At 31.7% G+C, this 24,829-nt stretch overlaps 2 protein-coding genes and 1 long non-coding RNA gene across 4 annotated transcripts; 2 read left to right on the top strand and 1 right to left on the bottom strand.

Annotated features, from left to right (window-relative positions):
• Nucleotides 1-382: 382 nt before the first annotated feature.
• Nucleotides 383-3,968, top strand: LOC111912731 (ethylene-overproduction protein 1). The gene is made up of 4 exons (XM_023908464.3): nucleotides 383-2,596; nucleotides 2,666-2,957; nucleotides 3,039-3,348; nucleotides 3,442-3,968. The coding sequence occupies exons 1-4, from the start codon at nucleotides 564-566 to the stop codon at nucleotides 3,666-3,668; spliced, it is 2,862 nt and encodes a 953-aa protein (XP_023764232.1). The 5' UTR covers nucleotides 383-563; the 3' UTR covers nucleotides 3,669-3,968.
• A 110-nt stretch (nucleotides 3,969-4,078) lies between these two features.
• On the bottom strand, nucleotides 4,079-8,042 carry LOC111912737 (inactive receptor-like serine/threonine-protein kinase At2g40270). Of its 2 annotated transcripts, none has more exons than XM_023908476.3 (10): nucleotides 7,886-8,042; nucleotides 7,615-7,733; nucleotides 7,385-7,529; nucleotides 7,148-7,219; nucleotides 6,917-7,060; nucleotides 6,691-6,834; nucleotides 6,124-6,578; nucleotides 5,831-6,021; nucleotides 5,617-5,749; nucleotides 4,079-4,708 (listed from the first exon to the last, which is right to left on the bottom strand). In XM_023908476.3, exons 2-10 carry the CDS (start codon nucleotides 7,724-7,726, stop codon nucleotides 4,128-4,130), a joined length of 1,977 nt encoding a protein of 658 aa, XP_023764244.1. In that variant the 5' UTR covers nucleotides 7,727-7,733; nucleotides 7,886-8,042; the 3' UTR covers nucleotides 4,079-4,127. The 2 variants fall into 2 exon arrangements, with proteins under 2 accessions (XP_023764244.1, XP_023764253.1); XM_023908485.3 differs by having other exon boundaries at nucleotides 7,890-8,037.
• Nucleotides 8,043-9,713: 1,671 nt separating this feature from the next.
• LOC128126345 (uncharacterized) lies at nucleotides 9,714-10,601 on the top strand. Its single transcript, XR_008224162.1, has 3 exons — nucleotides 9,714-10,093; nucleotides 10,183-10,216; nucleotides 10,414-10,601. It is a non-coding gene; the product is annotated as an uncharacterized LOC128126345 (long non-coding RNA).
• Nucleotides 10,602-24,829: the final 14,228 nt, after the last annotated feature.

The raw sequence follows: 24,829 nt of genomic DNA on the forward strand, positions 1-24,829 counted from the left end.
TATTCTGAAATGGGTTTTTATGATGAGTTTAGATTTCTTTAATATTTTTGGGATGTGCTTTATGCTAAAGGATGATTATTTTTCCTTAGAGTTTTGGATCATCAAGGTTGAAGTGGCCACTTGTAGCCATAGACCGAAAGGGCATATTAGAGCAAACTACATGGACCAAATAATTTATTCTTTTGTTTTTAATAAATTTTCAATATGAGAAAAAATACTTTTAAAGACACACATGGATGCAATGCAAGTTTCTTTATGTGTTTCATGGCACAATAAAGTTTCTTGAAATTCACTCTCGTTTTTTATAACATTAATTATCTATTGAATAACACTCCAAAAGATTTTACACCAACAAATCTTTTTCTAGATTTATTTAATAATGTTGATAGAAAATAAACTAATAATTAAAACCCCTTAAACATGTTCTTTCTTTTTCTCTCTCTTTCTCTCTCATACAATCACGGATGCACGCAGCAGCAGTCAAGGTTCTGCTCTGCATCAATGGTGGTGAACGCTGGCTAGGTTTAAATTAACCCACGATTTCATCAACACCCAGTTGATTCATGTCGATCTCAACTGCTACTCATGATGGGTGTTCATCATCATCACCAAGATCAGCGAAAATCGCGAATCTGATCCGTCAATTTACAAACACCATGAAATCCGGCGGTCTTAAGTTCAAAGACCGGTGTAAAAAACCCACCCAAGTACATGCTCTTACCATCAACTCCATTTTGTCCTCGTCTTCATCGAACAGCGATGAATCGACAACACTCCCATTCGTCAATGCTAAATCGCTTCTTCCTTATGGGCTCCCTGATACACACCTTATTGAACCCCCCTTAGATCCTCACCTTAATCCCCTTGATTTCATTAACTCAATCTCGGACCTCTACAAGAGAATCATCCATTCTTCCTCTGAATCGGAAAGTTGTGGTCTATATTTAGAACAGTACGCGCTATTTTGCGCAGTTGGTGATCCGAAGCTGCTTCGAAGAAGTCTGCAGTCTGCTCGGGAACACGCTGTCGACATACATTCGAAGGTTGTACTCTCTGCGTGGCTGCGGTATGAGAGGAGAGAAGACGAGCTTGTGGGCATTTCCGCCATGGATTGTATCGGTAAAGTTCTCGAATGCCCGAAATCCGCTTTGATCGATATCGCGTATGATCCTTCCCATTCCGTTTTCGATCGCTGCCAATGTGTTTCCGAAAACGCCTCTGAGAATCTCAATGTCACCGGTTCCCGCACTTCCCTCAACAACGAATTCTTAGTTCATGGCAACGATGACGAAATCGTCTGGTTTTGCATCGGAAACGAGGTAATCACTTGTCTCAGACCTAAAATAGCTTCATTGTCTAGCCCACTAAACACCTTATTATACGGTAATTTCATCGAATCTGCAAAAGAAACCATCGATTTTTCACGAACTGGGATCTCAAAAGAAGCCATGAGAGGTGTGGAGGTATTTAGCAGAACAAAACAAATGGAAAACTTTTTCTCTCCAAGTATAGTTTTGGAGATTCTATCATTTTCACAGAAGTTCTGCTGCGAGGAAATGAAATCAGCCTGTGAGGTTTACCTGTCCCCATTAATTTCCACCATTGAAGACGCATTGATCTTCATCGAATACGGATTTGAAAACATGGCAAGTCTCCTTGTAGCTTCATGCTTACAAGTTCTACTCAGAGAGCTTCCAAGTTCTTTAAACAACCCCAAAGTTCTAACCTTATTTTCCTCTTCTGAATCCATGGAGAAACTTGCTTCGGTTAATCATTCCTCCTTCCTGTTATACTATTTCCTCACCCAAGTCGCCATGGAAGAAAAGATGACATCAGTCAACACAGTCACACTCTTCGAAAGACTCATCGAATCAGCAACCGACACATGGCAGAAAACCCTAGCGTATCATCAATTAGGTGTTTTATTATTTGAAAGAGAAGAATACAAGCACTCCCAAACATGTTTCGAAGCAGCTTTTGAAATGGGTCATGTTTATTCAGCAACAGGGATTGCTAGAACAATGTATAAACAAGGGAAAACATATTTAGCACGTGAAGTAATCAACAAGATTTTATCAGAAAACAAACCAAACGGATGGATGTATCAAGAACGATCTTTATACACTCTTGGAAGCAAAAAGATTCTAGATTTAGAAGAAGCAACCAAATTAGATCCAACACTTTCATACCCATATAAATACAGATCCGTATCAATGGTGGGTGAGAATCAAATCAATGAAGCTGTTGAAGAGATCAACAAGATCATCCGTTTCAAAATTTCCCCTGATTGTCTTGAATTAAGGGCTTGGTTTCATCTTTGCCTTGAAGATTACCCAGCTGCTGTGAGAGATATATGTGCATTGTTAAGTTTAGACCCGAATTACATGATGTTTCATGGGAAAATGAGAGGTGATTATTTGGTAGAAGTTCTTAATCAAAAAGTACAACAATGGACACCAGCTGATTGTTGGGTGGAGCTTTATGATCGATGGTCTTGTATAGATGACATTGGTTCACTTGCAATTATACATCAGATGCTTGTTCATGATCCAGGGAAGAGTCTTTTAAGATTCAGACAATCTTTACTTCTTTTAAGGTATAAGTCTATTCTTATTTTATTATATTTTGTTTTAAGGATCTTGAAAAAGAACTTTTTTTTTTCTAGATTAAATTGCCAAAAGGCAGCCATGCGGAGCTTGCGATTGGCTAGAAATCTTGCAAACACAAAGCATGAACGTCTTGTTTATGAAGGGTGGATTTTATATGACACGGGTTATCGAGAAGAAGCTCTTTCAAAAGCAGAAGAGTCGATTTTGATTCAAAGATCATTCGAAGCGTATTTTCTTAAAGCGTATACATTAGCAGATGCATCTCTGGATTCTGATTCTTCTTCTTTTGTTATACAACTTCTTATCGATGCTCTCAAATGCCCTTCAGATGGTCTTCGAAAAGGACAAGTAAGTAATTTCAATTTTCACAAACCCTAAACCCTAAACCTTAAAGAACTAAAAGGGTAATGAAAAAATCGAATCTTGTAGGCGTTGAATAATCTTGGGAGTATATACGTGGATTGTGGGAAGCATGATCTTGCTGCAGATTGTTATATAAATGCTCTTGATATTAAGCATACACGAGCTCATCAAGGGCTTGCTCGTGTTTATTCTTTAAAAGATGAAAGAAAAGCTGCATATGATGAGATGACAAAGTTGATAGAAAAGGCGGGAAATAGTGCTTCTGCTTATGAAAAAAGATCAGAGTATTGTGATCGTGATAATGCTACAAGTGATCTATCAATGGCTACACAGCTGGATCCATTAAGAACTTACCCATATAGATATCGAGCTGCAGGTACTTTTTCTTTTTTTTTTTTACATCAATTTTTCTATTGAAAAAAATAAAGAAAAGGGAATCTTGTTAATGTGTTAAACTTGAATCTATTAGTGTTGATGGATGAACAAAAGGAAAGTGAGGCTGTTGAAGAGCTTACAAAGGCGATAGCTTTTAAACCTGAGCTTCAAATGCTTCATCTTAGAGCAGCATTTTATGAGTCAATGAGTGAGTATGAGCTGGCATTAAGAGATTGTGAAGCGGGATTATGTTTGGATCCTACTCATAAAGACACTCTTGAGCTTTATCATCGAACACAAAAAGCTGCTGAATATACATGACTTTCTACTTTTCCAATCATCTTGGAGAGAAATGAAATGAAATGAAGATCGATTGCAGATTCATGGCCAAAATGCATGCATGACAAAATGGAAGAAGAAAAGAAGAGATTTTGAAAGTTCAGAATCAAGAAGCTCAGGGGCTATGAATCGAGCTGTGTATTTACATTACGTGAATTTAGGCTCAAAAAAGAGGGAGAGAAAGATGTAATTCCATGCATATACAACGAGTCTAATTGTAAGTTGTAAAATCATTGTTTCTTTATAAATTCTTGAACATTATAATTTTGGGTTTTGAGATTCTCTCTTGTTCTTACAAATTGGAAGTAAAGAGTTTAAGTAGTTACAATTTGCAATTTGGTTTACATTAAAGATAAAGAAACGGAAACTTATTAAACTACATAGAATATATATACACAGATAAAACTCACTCACTTAAAAAAATAGGATTACAAAATGTTTCTAAATAGATTCTGTCGATGATAAAATTTCAAGTTCAGCCCACCAAAGTGGAGATGATCTTGGTATCGTGCTTTCAGGTGTCATGTCTGTGATCTCCTTTAACCTAGATGTCACCTCTTTCATACTCGGTCTTTCATTAGGTTCTAAAAGTACACAACTTTTCACCACTTGAAATAGTTCATCAACCGAATCTTGTTTGACCCAAGTCAAAGTCGGATCCACTGAAAAATCCGATACCCATGATGGGGTTGGGGTGTTACTATTAGGGTTTGGTACCTTACCAGTGATTAGTTCATATAGGATCAAACCAAAGCTGTAGACATTTGTTTGTGGAGATGAAGATGAAGATAGGGTATCGTCTGTATGTAAAAAGTTGGGTTTTGTGGGTCCCGTTTTTTGGGAATCCCAAAAGCTGAAATCTGAGATTTTGGCAGCGTAGTCTTCGGTTAGATATATAGAAGAAGATTGGAGGTTGTTGTGGGTGATGGGTGGGTTGAATTGGTGGAGGTATTCAAGGCAGTATGCCATGCCCATAGCTATACGCAACCGCATTGACCAGTCAAGGTGTTCGGATTCTTTAACTGTTGAATATTAATATTTATTAGGAAATGATGAGTCGATAATTATATCAACTACTACTGTACTCTACCTAATTCTTTCATGTGCTTTGGATGTATGCCAGTTGTTATGAGAGATAAAAAAAAAAAAAATGTAGGTCAGGATGAATAATGAATAATGACAGTTGCTATTGCACGACATTATTCTTGATGCTGAAGTATGAATGATTGATCAAAGAATCTAATGAAGATGATGAAAAAGTCAAATGATTATTAGAAATTTATTCTGACAAGTATATGAATTTCGGAACGAATGATTGATGTAATTAGGAAATTTCAGTAAGGCATTGAAAAATGCTTAATAAAGAAAAGCGACATTTTTTTTTGCTAATTATAGAAGAAAGCCATTTTGTTATTTCAAGGGAAAAACGTTTCCATAATAACATTTTTTGTTGGTTTTATTGGCTGCAGAAGAAAGAGCCCATTGCATTATTGCATGAAATAATTGAAAAAACTATGGTATTACTATTTTAGGCGAAGAGAAAAAGTCCCTGCATTTACCTTTTGAAAAAACCATTTTATCATTTTTTTTAAACAAAAGAAGAAGTCCATTGCATTTACCCACAATTATCGACTTTTTCTTTTCTAATAAAGAAATTATTTTTTCAGATATTATCCACAAACGTTATTGAAGTCAAATTGACCGATGAACACAAGGCATGCATGTTCCTTGAGACTATATGATAATTATATAAATAGTTTTTTCAATAATTTCATATAATAAAAAATAACGGAAGGATGTTTATTTTTGCTAAAAAGAATAACATAATGGCTTTTTCAATAACTAGATGAAAATGTAAAGTGATTTTCCATATTTAACCTTTGAAAAAACAAAAATTAAAAAATAATAGAGAATGTAAAAAAGAACTTACTATGCAAGTGCTCAAAGAGGGTCCCATTTGGAGCATACTCAAAAACCATCATTCTTGTGAAAGGTTTTTGTTCTTCACAATACCCAATCAAATTCACAAAGTTCTTGTGATTCACCTTCGACAACATCTCTATCTACAAATAAACCCCAAAAAATCAAAAACATTTAAAATAGAAGCAAGATTTTTCTATTTTATATGTAACTAGGTTTCTAACCTTGTTTCTAAACTGTGTTTCTAAACTCTTAGTCCAATCTTTAACAGACGTTATAACAGTTGATGTCACAGCTATTTCAACCCCACTTGAAAGAGTCCCTTTATAAACAGTTCCATCTAACATACTCCCGATTATATTACTAAAATCTTCACAAGCTGTCACAAGTTCAGGGCGCTGTAAACTAGGAACACCTGAAATCACCCATAAAAAAAATAATAATTATTATATAACCTTTTGTGTAATATATGAAAAAGAAAGACAAAGTGACAAAAAATAAAAATAAAAAATCAAACCTGTTGTGAATGCTTTTTGCAGCTGTCCACTTAACCCTGTTGCCCATGGGTTAACAGTAACCACTCTGCTTCTTTTAAAAAATACAAATCCAAAAACAGACAGAAATATAAACATAAATCCTCCTAATACCCCAGACCATATAAGAACTCTGTGATGTTTTGATTTATAAGATATAAAGCTTCTGGGTGAAGGAGCTAAAGCAGGTTTGTTTTCTGGTAATAAAGATGGTGTTTCTGCTGGAATTGGGAAAAGAGGTGATGGGGATGAGACTGGTGACGTGGAAGGTGATGGGGATGAAACTGGTGACGTGGAAGGTGATGGGGCTGAAACTGGTGACATGGAAGGTGATGTGGCAGATGGAGGCAATGATATAGATGAAACTGGAACAACTGATGATGATGGTGAAGCCTGTAATAGCTTTCTTTCTGTAACATATCCGGATTCAATTGCATTCCTGTAAGAAATATAGAGATTTTGATTTCAAGATTTGATATGGGTTTTGTTAATTGTTGGATTTGGAGTTGGAAATTAGTTATCTTGACTGTAAAATGTAAAGTCAAACTTACCAAGAACTGGATCTTTTGTTACAGATGAAGTCATTATTATGAGCGTTTGTGAGCTGGTTTTCATCTACTTGAAACTCAGAGAGTGTTTTGAGGTTGTTTACTTCTGGTGAAAGATTATCGAGAAAATTGTTGTTGTCTAATAAACTGCATTCATAATTATATGAACTTAGTTAGCAAAAAGATTATCGACATTTGAAGTATGTAATAACTGAAATAAAAAACGTACAGAATTGATAGGGAAAGGTTATTGACAAGATCAGATGTGAATGGCCCAGTGAAGTTATTGTATCCCAAATCCAGCACTTCCAGTTCTTTCAAATCTCCAATTTCTTGAGGAATTGTTCCATAGAAAGAATTATTGCGTAAAATACTGTAAACACAATATATATGAAACAATCATCAGAACATTTATGATTAGTCACTAATGGAGGTTTTGATATGAATCTTGGATGCTTACATGGACTTTACATTTGTTAGCTTTCCGAGCTCTGGTGCTAGCGTTCCTTCAAGGCATAGATCTCTTAAATTCCTGTAAGTTAACAAGAAATCAAGCTTAATTCGCTCAGCTAGGCATTAGATCGAACACCTTCAAGTCAAATCACTCACGGAATGGGATTCACAAACTAAATTATCAGATTCACTGCACATATCATATAAACATTAATTGATGAGTGATGAGACGATAAAAGCTTACAATATGACCACTTTTCCATCAGAACACTCAACGCCGAACCAAGAACAAGGACCCAAATCCGCCGCTTCATCGTCGTTATTCCAACCAGACAAAACCCCTAAAGGATCCCTCTCAATTCCATCTCGAAACTTCAACAACGCCAATCCTGCAAAACCACAACTCCCAAAACGTTAATCAACGTGTTCAAATTTCAGTCAACAATCAAAAAGTCGCTTCAGAAAACGCCACACCTTCGGTGTTGAGAGACCAACAGAGGCTGGAACTGTGGTCGATTACTAATGCAACAACAAAAAGGATTGCTAACCGCAGCTTAAACCGATTGTATTTCCAAAACCTTTCCATCTTCAAACTAAAGAAACAAAAAATAAAGAATTGAAGCTGTTTAGTAAATACGAAAACTAGATATAGAGAGAGGACGCTGATCAATGCAAGCTAGATCATGCAAGATCAGGCTAGAAACGCGGTAATCCGTAACGAAAAAGTATATAAATAAATAGTCACCGACTGCAGGGAATGTGGGTTTCAGTTACAGAACGAAATCTTGGTGTCTTGCGTATCGGAGTGGAGAATGGAATTGAGCAAAGAATTATGAATTTCGCAGATGTTTCTTCTGAAAGTTTTGTCTTGTTCCATTGACCATGTCTTTTGTTCTTGGGGTTTTTATAATGGCGTCGTTCTGGTTCTACACTTCACATGTGATCTGTCACGTGCCTATTCTTCCACATCTTTTACTTCCATGTTCTACTAGGCCCATGTTTGGTGGCAATGGGCAATGGCATTAATCAGAAAACGTTTTTCCTTTTTTTAAAAAAAAAAAATAATAAAAATAAAAATAAAATTGAATTTAAGATTTTATTTAAATAAGTTTGAAGTTTAAAAGGTAGTATCAAAATTCAAAATGAACTTTTTTTTATGTGGTCGTGGTATTTGATTAGATTTATTATCCAAAGTTAAAATAGAATTGAAAACATCAATTTTGTGTTTCTGTAAAGTGACATGAATAATAATAAATTAATAAGGGTTGGAACTTGGAATATTTGTTGCCACTCTATTGGTTGAGTTAAACAACTTGGCCATGCATCCCGGTTTAATCATTTGAATGAATGTATTTGATCATCGTAAACTTCTAAGCAGATATTAATAATTAATTATATTATAATTATATCTTTTCTCTCTTCCTAATAAAAACCTCTTTACGATGTCACATGACATGTTTTTACATCATTCTTTTGCCACATGACGTTTTTCTAGACCTCTAGAATCCCGCTCAAAGCATCATTAACGCTCTATAACCTAAAAAGTCAAATTTGAAATCTAAATATTTCTCGTTTTCTAATTAGTAGTTTAATACCTGATTTTTTAGGAATCATATCAATTGCACTGCATTTATTTAGGAAACAACTCATTCAAATCAATGTATTCCACGAGAAATCAGCAAGTCTTCTCATTTGAAATTGGTAACTACATATATTCCATTCAAAACTCCATGTGTATTTTATATACACCTATTTTATATACACCGAACGATGCATTTTTGGATACATATCAATAGAATACTACATTTTTAGATTTCGAATTTGGAAGCTTAATATCATTAGATCAAGGAAGATTCAGACAAAATCGAAAAAGATCAGAAAGAAAAATCACAATACGTTTAAATCTTGATGGATAAAATCAAAGAAGATGAACACTAAATCTTAAAGCTTGTTATGATTCTCTTGTTAAGATTATAATTGTGCGAAAAGATCTGCGAAAGGTAACGAGCAAACCCCTCCTTTCTCTCTCTCGCTCTCTTCTGATTGCATAGTTCACATCGGTTTGTTTGGATATGTTATTTGTTGAGTTCTTGATAAATCTATTTTGGATGTCACGTGTTCGATAAAATGCCTAAGAGAACCATTAATTAGTGTGTACAACGAGATGCAATTATGACATTATACTTTCATCTAAAGCTAATTTTTGACAATGATAAAATCAGTCTGCCTCTCTTTCTCTCTCTCTTCTTAGAGATGGTGGTGGCGCCTTCAACCTCCCACAACCTACATTTTTTTTTTATAATTTTCCGTCTACAAACGAAGAGGCTTTATTTGGGTCTTGAAACTGTAAATGATGAAATCAAATCTATTTTTGAGATATAGATATTGTGTTTTAGGTTTAGGACATAATTGAAGCCGTTAATCGGAAACCATGGGCCTTAGTATGATCTGAGTATGTCACATTTCTGAGGATTTTGGGGTTTCTTAAACATTTACATGGATTGTGTCTTTCTATAACTGCTTCAAAATTTATTTATTTGTATTTCTTGGGGTTATTGGTATTTTTTAGTACCCAAGATGGAAAATCATCAAGCCATCCTTAGCATGCTCACTTGCTGGGAGGTTGGTTTTTTTTATTGATATTTGTTAGTGTGTATTGAGTGTTAATTGTAGGTTAATATATATTCCTTTTCAAAAAAGATGGATGATGGACCTCCTATAGAGGAGGAGATCTTTTTTTTTTTGGAGAAAATCCATTGCACTACAGGTATCCTTCTTACTTATATGCTAACTTTTATAACATATTATCCAATTGTGACACCGTATTTTCAAATTCCCCATGTCCATCTCTGTGACGAGCACATGTAAATAACATGGAGCAAAATGTAGACAAAGCTGTAAGTTGGTGTAGAAAGATGTCCTACACATTAGTTGGTTTCTGCCATGATTCCATGTATATCAATATGTATTTATTTATTTTTATCAATTATAATCAATGCACAATTCTTCATAGATATATGAAAATGTTGTTTCCTATTTCAGGTATTGATGCATGCAATTTGAGGTATTGATGCAGGTAATTTGAGAGATCGTCAATAACATACTTAAATATGCTTTATTAATATCTTAAAGAGGAACAGTTTTAGTTGCATCATTCATTCATCATATAAACCAAGCGAATTTGAATTTGTGAACATAAATAGTTGATGTATGCATTCTTCATTCATATATAGCTTCAATTTTTCTTACCGGTTGTTTTTTTTTTGCCAACAGATTGAGAGCCATTTTTTGGCAGTTCTTTCTTTTTGCTTTATCTTGGTGGTCATAACTGTGTAAGTGATTAACATAATAATCATGTTAGTGATTATAGTTTTATTTTTGTGGATTATACGTATGAAGTACTCTTTGGATTGCATGTAATGTTTGAACTATTCCGAGTACATTTCTATGTACGATTCTATTCCGAGCAATTTTTCCGGTAATTTACATATTGAAATGTCATTAATGTTTTTTAAGTAGAACGTACATGGTTATTTTTGAAATTAGCTTCTTTTTTGATCAAATGCAAAAAGAGCGATGTACTTTTCATGAACTTGTGCATAAAAATGTTAAGTATGTTGATTTTATTTATAAAATAAGTTAAAAATGTTATTCCTGCAATTTACCCTATGTTTTTGTTAATCTTATATCCTGTAATTTCATATATAAGGATCTATTTTGTATTCTTATTCGAGTTGAATCAGGGGCCATTTCCATGGAATGTTGTTTTTTTAATTATCTATATGGCTGTTAATTGTTAAAACAAAAACGTAATGTCAGTTATAACAATGTACTTTTTAAGTACAACGCTATTATGTAATTGAGTTAGTTTGCTTTCTTGTGCTTAGAAAGTATGAGTTTGTGTTGTCTATGTTTGAGAGATACAGAGTGTGTGTATGTGTGTTATTGGTCTATGTCTAAAGGTTATGAAAATAAATAAAAATAACTTTTTCCCTTTTATTTACATTTATGAAAATCTTACACAATACAAACATAAAGAGTTGCAAGAAGGTTATCATAACTTAGATTTGTAATTTATGATAATTTGATACATGGCAAAATGCGATGAATAACAACACACATTTAGTAAATCTTAGTAGTTTTTTTATCCTACATGTGTTAAATATCAGAGGTAATGTTATCTTTGGGCCTTTTTTTCATTGGTATTTTAGAAACTATGAGTATTTTAAAAAATCAGGTTTTTAAATTTTAACCTAAACGTAAAATGTGAGATTTTTTAACTTCATCACAGTTTTGTTTAAAAAAATCAGATTTTTAAATATTAACCTAAACGAAAAATCTAACTTTCTAAATTAATAATTGTTTGCAAATCTTTGATTAATGATTAAGATTTTCAAGTAACAATATTGTTTATTAACAATATTTTTTTTGTGTATAATAATTATAAACATATCATCGGTTATAACCTAGTTACTAAAAATACTTATATATCAAAAATAAGAAAAATATATAGACAAATATTACTTTTGTCAAAATTTTATTCTAGGCAATAAATTTTGTTTTGGTCCGAGAAGAAATGAGTATGCGACGTTTTTTTGAGGAAAAAAGCTGAAGGATTTTCAAAAAGAGTTGATTTAAAATTAGAATTTTTGCGGTCAAATTGTTAAAATAAGAGGGAAGCATGCGTGCGTGGATCTTACTGGTGTCTCTCCTCTCGTTGGTTTGGGGAGCGGAGGTTTTACAGCTGGGCATGCCGCTTTGAAGCCGCTGCGTGCAAAGTGGTAAAACACGGGAATGCATGTAGAGAAAATCAACATGTGTTTGTTCCTTTTGCATTCGATACATTTGGTTTTCTTGCACCAGAGGCGGTGGAGTTCCTTAATAGAGTCCAACGGGTCATGCATTCTAATGTCATATCTCCTAGATCCACAAATGTTGTTTCAAAAGAATTGGTTTTGTCATCCAAAAAGGGCTAGCGGCGCAGCTTGTTGCCCGTTTGCCTTCAATCGATATGTATTGAACTTTCATGAAAAACTTGTATCAAGAAAATATTTATGTTAGTAGTAAAAAAAATTTAAATTAAGTTGAAAACAAAAGCACAAAATACAAAATATTCTATAATAATAACTAATTAAACAAGTAAAACTAAATTAGAAAAAAATAACTAATGACTAAAACACATACATCACATATATAAACGTCTAGCGGTATCCGGTGTTGCCCTCTCTCCTTGAAGTCGAGGATTCAAGTCCTGTGAGAGACATATGTGGAGAATTAGGAGTAGTGTAGGAGTAGATTAGATTTGTCGTTTGAAAAAAAAAAAAAAAAAAAAAAAAAAAAAAAAAAACCTTATGTATAAACGTCTTTGGTTGACCGTTAATCGGAAGGTAAAAGGAAAACACAAAAGGGAAGGTAACAAACACACGCACAAGTGTCAGATGAAATGACTGACAAAGACCAACTCAAAATTGGTTTAATGTGTACTTGAAGAAGTCATGGCTGGTGCTAATCGGCCGACTGCTCATTATAAGTTTTAACAAAAAAAAATGGTTTATTTGGAATTTTTCTTACAAAAATTAGATAATTGGTTTTCATTTAGAAATATTAATATGTATAAGCTTTTAAATATATTTATTTTTTTATATGTATATAAGCAAAATTTGTTTATAATAGACAATTGCAAAAATGGATCATATGGTTAAATTACGTGATTTATATATATATATATATATATATATATATATATATATATATATATATATATATATATATATATATATATATATATATATTTATATTGTGATGCAAAAATGTTTTAATTTTGGATATCTTGACCGATTTTGGTCTAAAAATATTAACTTTAATAGTTTCGCTATTAAGTTTTTAAATTGATAATTTTACCTTTAGATATCATTTTTGCAACTAAACCGTAATGACTATTTATATATCTTTTCTTTTTAATTTTATTCAGTTATTACACATTACTTATTTTAATTTTTTTATTAGATTATTTTTTATGTATTGTTATATATTAATAAATATTATTTTTAATATATAATATTTATATATTAATAACTATTATTTTATTGGATTATTAATTATATTTATTTAATTTCTTTTTAATAGATTATTTTTTTATTTGATTATTTTATATTAATAAATATTATTTTAAATATATAATATTCATATGTTAAAAATATTATTTTATTAGATTATTAATTTCATTTAATTTTTTATTAGATTAATTTTTTATTGGATTATAATTTATTAATAATTATTGTTATTATTATATTATTGGATTACTACTTTCTTAATTGTGTTTAACTTCTTTTAATTATTTTATTTATTATTTTAAATAAATAAACCCAAAAAAATCCCACCCACCCCATATCTCATAATTAATTTTTAATATTTGAAAGATAAGATATTTTGGACAACAACACCACCATCACCCAGTTCGGCGGTGGTGGGATGGATGATATTTTTTTATAAATAAATTAGGATGATGGTGGTGTTATAAAAAAGAATTAATCCAATAAAAATGAAATTAAAAAAACATAACTAAAAGAAATTAATAGTAAAAATAAAACAACTCATATTCATCATCTTTGTCTTCAAAATCTTCCTCTTCTTCGTCTTCCTCCCCATATCCCTTATTTTCATTATTAGATATTTGGTCATACGTATTTGTAGTTGAAGCTATGCACAATCGTTCCGCATGAGTTATAATAAGGGTTGACTCAAACCGCTCTTCAACTTGAAAGATTTCATCTGCTTATATTTCAGCTTCGGTGACTTTAAATACCCCTCTTGGTTTTATCTTGATACTCATCCACTTATCTTTCGTATCTTTTGTCATTGAAGGGTATGGTGTATAAGCACTTGTTCTGCTTATGATGCCAAACAAAAAAGGTCGTCAGTTTAAAGTCGAGTGTTAGGTTTGACATTGACGTTTATGGTGTATAAGCACATCAACTTGAAAGATTTCATTTGCTTCTATTTCAAATTTGGTGACTTCAAATACCCCTCTTGGGTTTGTCTTGATAATCGTCCACTTATCTTTCGTCTCCTTTATCATTGAAGGGTATGGTGTATAAGCACTTGTTCTGTTTGTGATGCCAAACAAAAAGGGTCGTCAGTTTAAAGTCGAGAGTTAGGTTTGACATAAATCAACTTGTTTTTGTTGACTATTACACTGTCATTGTTATCAAACCAAATACATTAAACAATACAACAATCGAGGGCCCGATGTCATAATACCCATCTCTAAGATCTCTTACAATGTGTTGTACCTGTTCGACATTATACATCTCCCCATCACACATACTCCAAAGTTATTCATCACACGATCATCACCATATTGTTTGGATTAATTCTTTTTTGGACAACACCACCATCATTCTAATTTATTTTAAAAAAATCTCACTCGTCCCACCATTATCGGACCAAGCAACGATGATGATGTTGTAAAAAAATATGTTATCTTCTAAATATTTATAATAAATTAGGACATATGGGGTGATTGATATTTTTTTTTTGGATTTTTTGATTTACAATAATAAAGAAAACAATTAAAAAATAGAAATCCAATAAATTAACAATCCAGTAACTTTTTTAATATATAAATATTATATATTTAATTTAATACTTATTAATATATAATAATCCAATAAAAATAAATAATCTATTAAAAATAAATTAAAAATTAATTACTAAATGTAATTAATAATTATTAATATATAAATATTATATATTAAAAATAATATTTATTAATATATAATAATACAATAAAAAAGTAATCTAATAAAAAGAAATTAAAAAATCAATTAAAAGAATTAATGTATAATAATTGAATAAATTTAAAAGGAAGAAATATAGAAATGGTCGTTGTTGTTTGGTTGTAGAAATGATCTCTAAGGGTAAAATTGTTATTTTACGAAAATTAACAGTCAAACTCTTAAAGTTAACATTTTTGGTCAAAAATACATAGGGTATCCAAAATTAGACAACTTTTGCACCATAAAATATTTTTTGATCAAAACCATATAATTTTAACAATAATGAGGACCATTTTTGCAATTTTGTCTTCATAATATGACAATTCTACAAATGTTATAAAAACAATCATAATAACCGAATATATAATATTACATATTGCACGAATCTGAAGGCTCTCCTAGAATTGTTGGAAACAAACTTGGTCGTTAACTCTTCGTAATCAGTATTCTACAATGTTGTGAGTCATAAGTAAGAATTTGACAACTTCAGTTTCGATATGTATCAATATTCATGAGTTTTAATATCACCACTATTTTGATCCTAGAAAGAAATTTAGGTTTTTTTTCAAGAACCTTACTTTGAGACTTTCTTAATTTTCGTTTATATATATATATATATATATATATATATATATATATATATATATATATATATATATATATATATATATATATATATATATATATATATATTTTCACAACCCAGGAGACGGAAGATGTTTAGTAGGCATAATTTCTTAAAGTTATATATGATATAATATTAACAATAATGTGAAAATCATAAATATTGTTCTACTAACCAAGTAAATGTCATAAAATAGGAATAAAATTACTGAAACTAGAGCATAAAACATAAATCATATTTCATAATGGACTAATGTAAATTCATAAATTCAATCATTCAGAATACACTTGTTATTGTGTTACATTTGTTAATCAGCGACAACATTAGAATATGAAAACGAGAGTCTATCATATTCAGAAATAAGGAATAATATAATACTTGTTAAATTTCACTCGATGGTAAAAAACGATAGCGAGAATGCAATCAAATGTGGAATCAGAAAACCAAAAAAAAAAATAAACAGTCGCTTGAGCTTTGCAATCGACGAAATTTGAAATTTTAAAATGGGAACAAAACATGCGCTCTTGCTTGACGCAAATTTACACTAGGTCATTATTAGCCAAAATGTTATTTTAAATTTTAAGTCCAATTCTCTAAAACGTGAGTTATTGCAATTTTTAATTGTAGAGTGAGAGCTCTTGGAATTGAAACAAAACATTAATTTTTGTCTTTTGGATTATCGGGTTGATTGTTGGACAATGAATTAATCATACATAAAATTGGACCCCTCTATGACATGAGCGATATACGGTCGTCCACCCCGCACACTCTCAAACAGCTCCCTTAAATATTTAGTATAAGAGTAAGGATCAATAACGATTTGTCTTATGAGAAGCGCAATTATACGACTTGGATAAACACGAGTTGTATTATCTTCAAAATTCATTACATATTTACATTTCACCATCAATTTGAAACTTGAAAGAAGATGGCTTTGAAATTACTTTTTGGAAAGGTAGATGGTGATTTAGTACTTAAATTAGGTAGATAATTATTGCACAATAAAGATAAGGTTAGCTCTAATACTGTTTTGGTTATTATGGCAATTTCGGTAGAAAATGATATACCACTCTCTTTATTTCCTTTCAATATTTTATTAGTAAGTGTAAGTGTGCGTTCAAGAAAGTAAAGTTGGATATTTAGACGTTAATGATTTTATCATATCATTAGAGAATGTTTGTTTGATAATTGATAGCATTTGGATTGAAGCACATTTTGGATTCTTATATTTTTCAAACAAAAATAATTCTTACCAACAACTCGATTATCACATGTCCATTCAAAGGTATGTTTTAGAGACCGACAAAATGAGAATTTGGGTAAGAGAAGAATATAGAGTTTGGTGTATTATGGTAGGATGTACAACATATTTTAGAAAAAAAAAAAAACACGTATACAAACAATCTTTGCAAATTTTATACAACTAATCTAATGTGCTGTAAAAGCCACATTTTATATAATCCAGTTGCAACTTAAGTTACAAGTAATCAAAATCTATGGTGTCGTTGCAACAAGCTTATGACATTATATAGAACTATTTATTAACGTATAATCTGTATATCATCAAAGATATTCCTTTTCTTTGGCTTGATCGTTCCAAATATCGTGTTATTTCTAAATTTCTAAAGAACCCAAACTATAGAAATAACGACCATGACAAAACATTTATTTTTAATCATATCCACACCCAACAAGTCACCCCACTTGATCAGAGAAAGATTGAACTAAACTTTTCCCTCTTGCCACGCTTGAACCCTTTTGGTAAACGAGTGCAAGAATGTAAATAAATATGAAGGTTGAGAGAGAATTGGTTGAATGATGTGAAAATAATAATAAGAAGAAGATAGGTTTGATATTTATAAAAAATGTTTTTGATACGTTTAAATAAAATATAAAATAATTGTTGTTAGGGGAGGGGGTCGGGGTGTTAACCATTGGGGTCTTTCTCTTCAGGTGTTGAATTAAGATCTTTCTTTTCGTTCTTTCTCATGATTTTATCTAGTGTTTATGCTACAAAGCGGTATTCTACTTTTCATTTTCTTTTTAATTTCATAAACACGACCAATTGGTATGTGCACCTTATTTTTTTTGTCTCTTATTTTATGGGTCTTATGCTAGAAGGTTAAACGGATATTTCAATACCAAGGGTTTCTTTTCAAGAACATAAATTTCTAAAAGAAAAAAAATGGTATCTTAATAAATAATATACAAGTTATTGTAATATTGGCCATGGTACTAAAAGAAAGAAAGAATGAATCGTCACATGGTTCATGATTGGCATTTGCTACCAAAAGCACTTGTGATTGTTTTGTGATGGATAGTTTGATCTTCTTGCTAGTTGCTACACTTGCAAGGGGGGGCTTGTTTTTAATGGAGTTTGGGTGTCTTGATTGTGGTAGCCCCATCATGTTTGTACTTTGCACATCCCAACCATGTCTCTAAATAAAAAAAAAAAAATTAAAGATCCAAAAGTCACTTATTTTTACGAGTTTTTAATTACGACTTAAATGTAAAATAATTAAACTAAAAATCTTTAAATCGTTTCAAATAAGTTCTAGCAAGCTAAAACAAGACATGCTTGAATTGGGTACATAATGCTTACTAACTCATCGAAAAATAAGACAAATTGCAGTTTAGTTGCTCTTCTATTTTAGATAACATAACTTTATGCTAAGGTAAAGGGATCAAACTTACAGAATATTGATTTGAGGTAAATTTAGCATGATAAGCTGATTAATAAAGAAATAAAATAAAGTTTGATTATCTATTATGTTTTCAATTATCTACATCAATTCCAAATCAACACTTTTGACACATCAACAATAAAATTATTGAAAATTTGTTATTTAGGTAAAAAAAAATTGTTTTATTAATAAATTTGAAGAAACATTATCTTTTATCTGAACTGAAATTAATATGTTACCTAAATTAAAAATATATGACTGAAATATGTTAGCTTTTATGGAATTTGCTTTAAAAAACGAGTAGGGAATATTTGGTAAGAAGTTAGAACGGGAGATTGTTAAAAAAAGAAGCATGTCGTGTGAGCTAAGATCCCCCAACTTGGAGAGGTGGAGTGACCATCTTATATCATCATCAATTCATCATCATCATCATAGTTTCTTGCAAGCAAAATTTTTATAGGCCAGCTTCATTCAAGTTTAATATATTTATTTTTTTCACTTAAAGTGAAACTTTATGTATTTGTAGTAGTCGTATTCTTAAAACGGAAATCATTAGTAAAGTCTTTGTTTTCTTTATATGAAAAATTCTTAACTTTATATTTTTAATAGAAAAAGAAAAAAAAAAAGAAATCTTTAGTAAACTCTCAAAATTTTGGGTCATTTTACGATCTAATACCAAAATTTTGACCGATTTTTACAATCTAGTTCTAAATTATTTTTTTAATAAAAAAGTCATGAAAGCTAACAAAATATTGCATTTTAACCATTTTTTCCCCTTTTCAGGGGTTAACTCGTTGATGTGGCAGGCCAAGATGGAAGATGGTTGGTGTGGCAGTTGACGTGGCTTACCACATCAACGCATATCATTTATACAAAAAATAGGGTTTTTTTTGGAAGGGGTGGGATTCGAACTCGGACACTTCCTCATCTAAACCAACCTCTTAGCCACTTAGGCTACAAACTTTTTTTTATGTGTCATCCCATTTTCACGGCCAATTAAAACTTTTCTTTTATGCTTATTAAATTTAGAGTATTTTTTTATCTAGGAATTTGTTCCTAAAACATTTGTAATGTGATATTAATAACAAAGCATTTATGAAGAAATGAGTTTCATTAATATTTAAAACTTGGGATGTTATAACTAATACAAAACATAAACATAAAAACACCACCATCCATATACTTTCGTACCGCTACCTGTGATATAGATAAACAGAGTGGGTCGGGGTTGGAAAGTCTGGTGAGTACATAGGGAGATATCCTCTGATAATTATTTTGTTTTATTTATATATTTCGCATCCAACAATTAATCCGATTATCCATCCATGTTATCTTCAATATTCATCTCAATGGACTTATCCTAAGGATCATCACAAGCCATGGGTAGGCAATATTGCTTCAGGGATTTCGTAGTAATAAGGCAACCATGGGGTGGGAATAGAGTACATCACATGAATATGTAGTTCATCACCTATAGATTGCTAACTTGTCAATGTTCCACTAGACTGTCTAGAATAATCCGTGGTCGTCATCTGCACCATGTTAGATGACTACATCACAACATCGCCAGTAAATTCACAACCACTCCTATTTATTTTTCATCGCTCATCATTCATCGCTGTCCAATATATTATAAGAATGAAAATACATATATGGTAAAAAAAAATTATCTCATATTGATTCATCTAACAAGGAATGTCTTAATCATAGGTAATAAGCACATTTAACATTTAATTATCTAAATACTCATATCTACGTGTAAGACGAAAGCAACTATGCACTCACTTGTTAAAAGATGACTGGTGATTTGGGCAGAGGTTAACACTTTTAGCTTTTCCTTTTATGTGACCTACATATTTACATCACTAAGTTTAGTCTTATATTTTTGTAACTAATGATAGTCTAGATTCCACAACAATCCCGATGTCTACTGATCTATAGTTGATAGGGAATAACCAGGTAAGATCATATTAGAGGTGTTGTCTGTTTGGTATAAAGAGTATATTATTTAGAAATATCATTTTAAATACCTCACTAAATCTTGCCTAGACATCATCCTCGTAAGTAAATCACCCAATATTATGACATGAAATCACTGATAAATCTTATTTATAGATTCATAATAACGACTATGAATATAAATATAAGTTACACTTGAAATAAAATAAGTGCAACTTAAATTACAGAGATTTCTAACAAAAATCGATAATTATGCGGACAAAATTCCAAAACTAAAAGCTCCATCTTTAAGATGCTCCATATCCTCGCTAAAGTACCCGAGAACTAAGGAGTAAAGAGGCTAGGGGTGGGGGAGGGTTTCCAGAGGATTTGGGTGAAAATGTGTGAGGCATTGAGCTTGGAACGCACATATTTATATGCTGGAAAGACGGACGTGCCACGTACTTTTTCGGAGCCGTTGACATGGTTCCATTAGAATGCTGCCACATGACAAAACCCGGTAGGCCGTGTCTGCTGTCAGTGCGCGTCGTGCAGACTCTCGGTACGCGTGAATTTTAAATATTTTTCAAAAATTCTATATTTATTATACGATTTCCTTTTTTGACGTTTTTTTATATCTACGCGTAGCTATCGACGAGTACTATAACTTTCATTTAGACTCCATCAGCTAATTCTCACTTTATTTTTAAAGTTATATTTTTATAGGCTTAGATTGATAAAGTCCATATAACAATCATAACTCTTTCATACGAGATCAATTCTCGACTGTCTTTATATCGATGAAACCTTATTCACAAGATCTTCAACTCCCGTTTATAGTGTTTCAGTTAACACTTGACCAATTTGAATTTTGATTTCTGTATCCATAGTATTGTGCCGAAATTTTGAAAAATCATAACTTCCTCATATGAAGTCAAATTTGGACGTTCTCTATATGCACGCTTTCGCTTTAACGACTACTAGTACTTTTGTTTAGATTATTTAATCCAATAAGCAATAGATCTCCGACTCATATATTATGAAGTACTTTGTCGTATAGGACTGAAAGTAAAACTTCAAACAACCATAACTTCTTCATACGAAGTCAGATTTGAGAGCGCATTTTTCATCGCAACTACTACAATTTTCATCAAGATTATTTATCCTAAATAATATTTTATCAAAAATATTATTTCCATCTGTAACACTAGTCAAAATAGGTCAATAGACAATCACATGTGATTATGCCAATCATGTAATGTGATTATGTTAACCTAATAATGTGGTAAGAATGTTATGTAGTTCATGATAAATTCTAATACAAATATGAACTTTCTTTATGATACAACTCAAAGTATATGTCCATATGATTCCAAAAATATAGAGAACATTTGAATCTGACTTCGCATGAAGAAGTTATGATAAACCGAACACTATAAATCTCTATAATAAGAGGAATTTAAAATAGACTTAGAATTAGCTATTTAAGTCTAAAAGAGAGTTGTAGTACTCGTAAATACCTACGCATTCATATAAAGAACGTCAAAAACGGAGTTCGTATGCAAAAGTTATGGCATTCCGAAGATTTAGCTTTTAAAAACCACTAAACTAGCTAATTCACGACGTGAGTTTTATGACGCTCAAGACATTCTGTCATAATTCGGAATCTAGAAGCTGCGAGAGGATAAGATCCAAAATTCACGACGTGAGTTTTATGACTCACGATGTGAGGAGTCATTCTGTCATAATTCGGAATCTAGAAGCTACGAGAGGATATGATCCAAAATTCACGACGTGAGGAGTCATTCTGTCATAATTCGGAATCTAGAAGCTGCGAGAGGATAGGATCCAAAATTCACGACGTGATTTTTATGACACTCACGACGTGAGAAGCCACATGGCCACCTTCCGAAGCTAGGGACGCAAATGGCAAGTCTACGGAGTGAATCATGAGACTCACGACATGAGTCTTATGAAACTCACGACGTGAGTGTCATAAAAACTTACTATAAATATCAAGATCGACCCATTCACTTCCGTACACCATTTACTTTCTTCCTCTCTCACTTGCTGAAGCCCTCTTGCATCCCGAGCCCCGACGAACGCGCACGCTGACTGTTTCGCTTATATATCATAAAAATCACGCTACTAAGGTGAGTTTCACGGCCCCACTTTCTAATATTTCGGGGGAAAACGCATGCTAGTCATTGTATATATGTTATTATTATATGATAGTATATTAGTATCAACATAGATAGTTATAATAACCGGGATATAGTTATTTCGTATCTGAAAATATACAACTATCGTATCATTGTTAACATGTTATTGTTATAGTAGAATATTAATGTAGATCTTGAGTTATACTTAGGATTCTATATATATTTTGTGTGCGATATAGTTCCGAAGTTATATTCGGAAGTTTTATATGTTAAGTTATATAGTATGTTGCAATTAATAGTTTTATGTCAAGATAAAACTAGATATGTTATATGTTGTTATTATTAGTTTTATGTCAAGATAAAACTAGATATATTATATGTTGTTATTATTAGTTTTATGTCAAGATAAAACTAGATATGTTATATGTTGTTATTATTAGTTTTATGTCAAGATAAAACTGGATATGTTGTTATTGTTAGTTTTATGTCAAGATAAAACTAGAAACATTATATGTTGTTATTATTGGTTTTAGGTCAAGATAAAACCTGGTTTTTACTTCAAGATATAGTTGTTATACTGCCTAAATATTATGAAGTTAGGAGTAATGTTTAAAAGCAAAGTCTAGTAACTTAAGGTTTTAGACCTGAAAATGCTTTTGTTGTTAGAGCTATAGGAAGCCGTCAAAGTCTACATGAGCTACCTCATTCATCAACTAAGATTGGGGATCTGCCTAAATAGTGGAAGTCCTCTGACCTGTAACTGTTAATCCCGTGTGAGCGAGGAAGTTGTGTATGAATAAGATACAGGTTGACGACTCCACTCGTGGTTGTTAATTACAACCCAAGACAAGCAGTGACGATTCGTTCCTTTTATTTTTATTCCAGCGTCGATGAAGCGCGCGGTGTTTGTTTCTCAAGGTAAATCATGAGTGTATTGTTTTTTCAGAGGTTTTGTTGTCAAGCAGCGGTTACAGACTCATGGTAGCAACTTGTTAGACACATTATACTTCGTCGTTATACAAGTATTAATGTTAAGTATAAGTTTCCCCTTACTTATACCCTAGGTACTACTTATATTAAGTAGATAATTATACCTAGCACACATACTCGTATAGAATTGAAATAGATTTATACGTAGCGTTTTTACTCGTATAGAATTTAAATAGATTTATACGTAGTGGTTTTACTCGTATAGAACTGAAATAAGATTTATACATAGCAACTTTCGTTTGTATGGAATTACAAACACTTATATTCATAGTATATGAGACTTATAGGTATATACTTTAATGGTAAGTAAACTTTTATACCTAGGATATATATACTAAATGTTTGAGAGTCAAAATTATACTTTCAAAACTATACTTTTGAACTTGAGAAAAAGTGGTATTTTTATATGGAGTCAAAACCTGTGAACTCACCAACTTTATGTTGACCTATTTTAAATTGCATGTGTTTTCAGGAAGTTGATAACTATGATACGAGAAATGACGTTACACTGTCTGGTGTTTCCGCCGACGGTCGGGGTGTGACACCATCGCTAACTGAATAATGGTCTTTATAGTCTTGTAACGCATACGTCGAATAATTATCCTATTCGAGGATTTTAGTTATAGTTAACTATTATTTATTATATTTTAATGCCTATCCCGAATATGTAGGCGCTACATTTTATATTTATTCCTTTACATTTTTATATAATGAAGTTTTGGAAACGTATTTAGAAAATATGTTCTCTCATTCATTTTCAGTTCTAGTATCTCCATCTCCATCTTTCTTCTTTACACACCAGATGAACAAACCCTAGAAATCGTGTTGATTATCTTTAGAAATTATATTGAAAATTGAAAGCCTAAAATCGATATGCATATACATATGCTAATCGAAAAGGATTTTATATATGTGGAGCAAACCCAAAAAACGACCCTAATATCCTGAAATCGATCTGCAAAAATGATTTGTGGAACAAACCTAAACCATCGAAAATGGTTTTATGTTAAGAAACCCTCAATCAAAGATCTTGAGGAAAACAAAAACCATTAAATCAATGAGGAAATTGATGAAGATTTACAGTTGTTCATGTATACAGGTTTTCATGACAAAGATCTTGTTGGAATCGAAGATGTTGAGGGAAATGAAAATCCTAGAATTGATTCTTGTTGTTTTTGTTTCTCTATTCTCAACGTTTTTGTGATGTTCTCGGATGGGTGAATGGTACCTGTGACATCCTCATTTTCACGGCCAGAAAAGACCGATTTATTTATGTTTATTTTAAAGTCAGAGTATCCTTTTTGAAGCATAATATTGCAGAATTTGTTCCAGAAAACATGATGATGATATTATCAAAGCATTTCTGAATAAATATATTTTATTTATATTAAAACATTGGTATGTCATCTTCAATATAGAAACATAAGCATAACGAATTATTACAAGCCTTACAGTAATTAAACTATTGGCCTAATACTCATTGAATCTCTCAGCAGAATCTGTCTTTTATAT

This window comes from Lactuca sativa, chromosome 5, assembly GCF_002870075.4.
Source record: "Lactuca sativa cultivar Salinas chromosome 5, Lsat_Salinas_v11, whole genome shotgun sequence".
In the NCBI taxonomy this organism is placed as follows: domain Eukaryota; kingdom Viridiplantae; phylum Streptophyta; class Magnoliopsida; order Asterales; family Asteraceae; genus Lactuca; species Lactuca sativa.

Excerpts from the sequence above, each read along its gene's own strand:
- LOC111912731 (XM_023908464.3), top strand. The coding sequence starts at position 564 with ATGTCGATCTCAACTGCTACTCATGATGGGTGTTCATCATCATCACCA. Across the intron at positions 2,958-3,038 it reads ATGGTCTTCGAAAAGGACAA|GCGTTGAATAATCTTGGGAG; the intron begins GTAAGTAATTTC and ends CGAATCTTGTAG. Across the intron at positions 3,349-3,441 it reads ATATAGATATCGAGCTGCAG|TGTTGATGGATGAACAAAAG; the intron begins GTACTTTTTCTT and ends TGAATCTATTAG.
- LOC111912737 (XM_023908476.3), bottom strand. The coding sequence starts at position 7,726 with ATGGAAAGGTTTTGGAAATACAATCGGTTTAAGCTGCGGTTAGCAATC. Across the intron at positions 7,530-7,614 it reads TTGGTCTCTCAACACCGAAG|GATTGGCGTTGTTGAAGTTT; the intron begins GTGTGGCGTTTT and ends GTGGTTTTGCAG. Across the intron at positions 6,835-6,916 it reads AACCTTTCCCTATCAATTCT|TTTATTAGACAACAACAATT; the intron begins GTACGTTTTTTA and ends TTATGAATGCAG.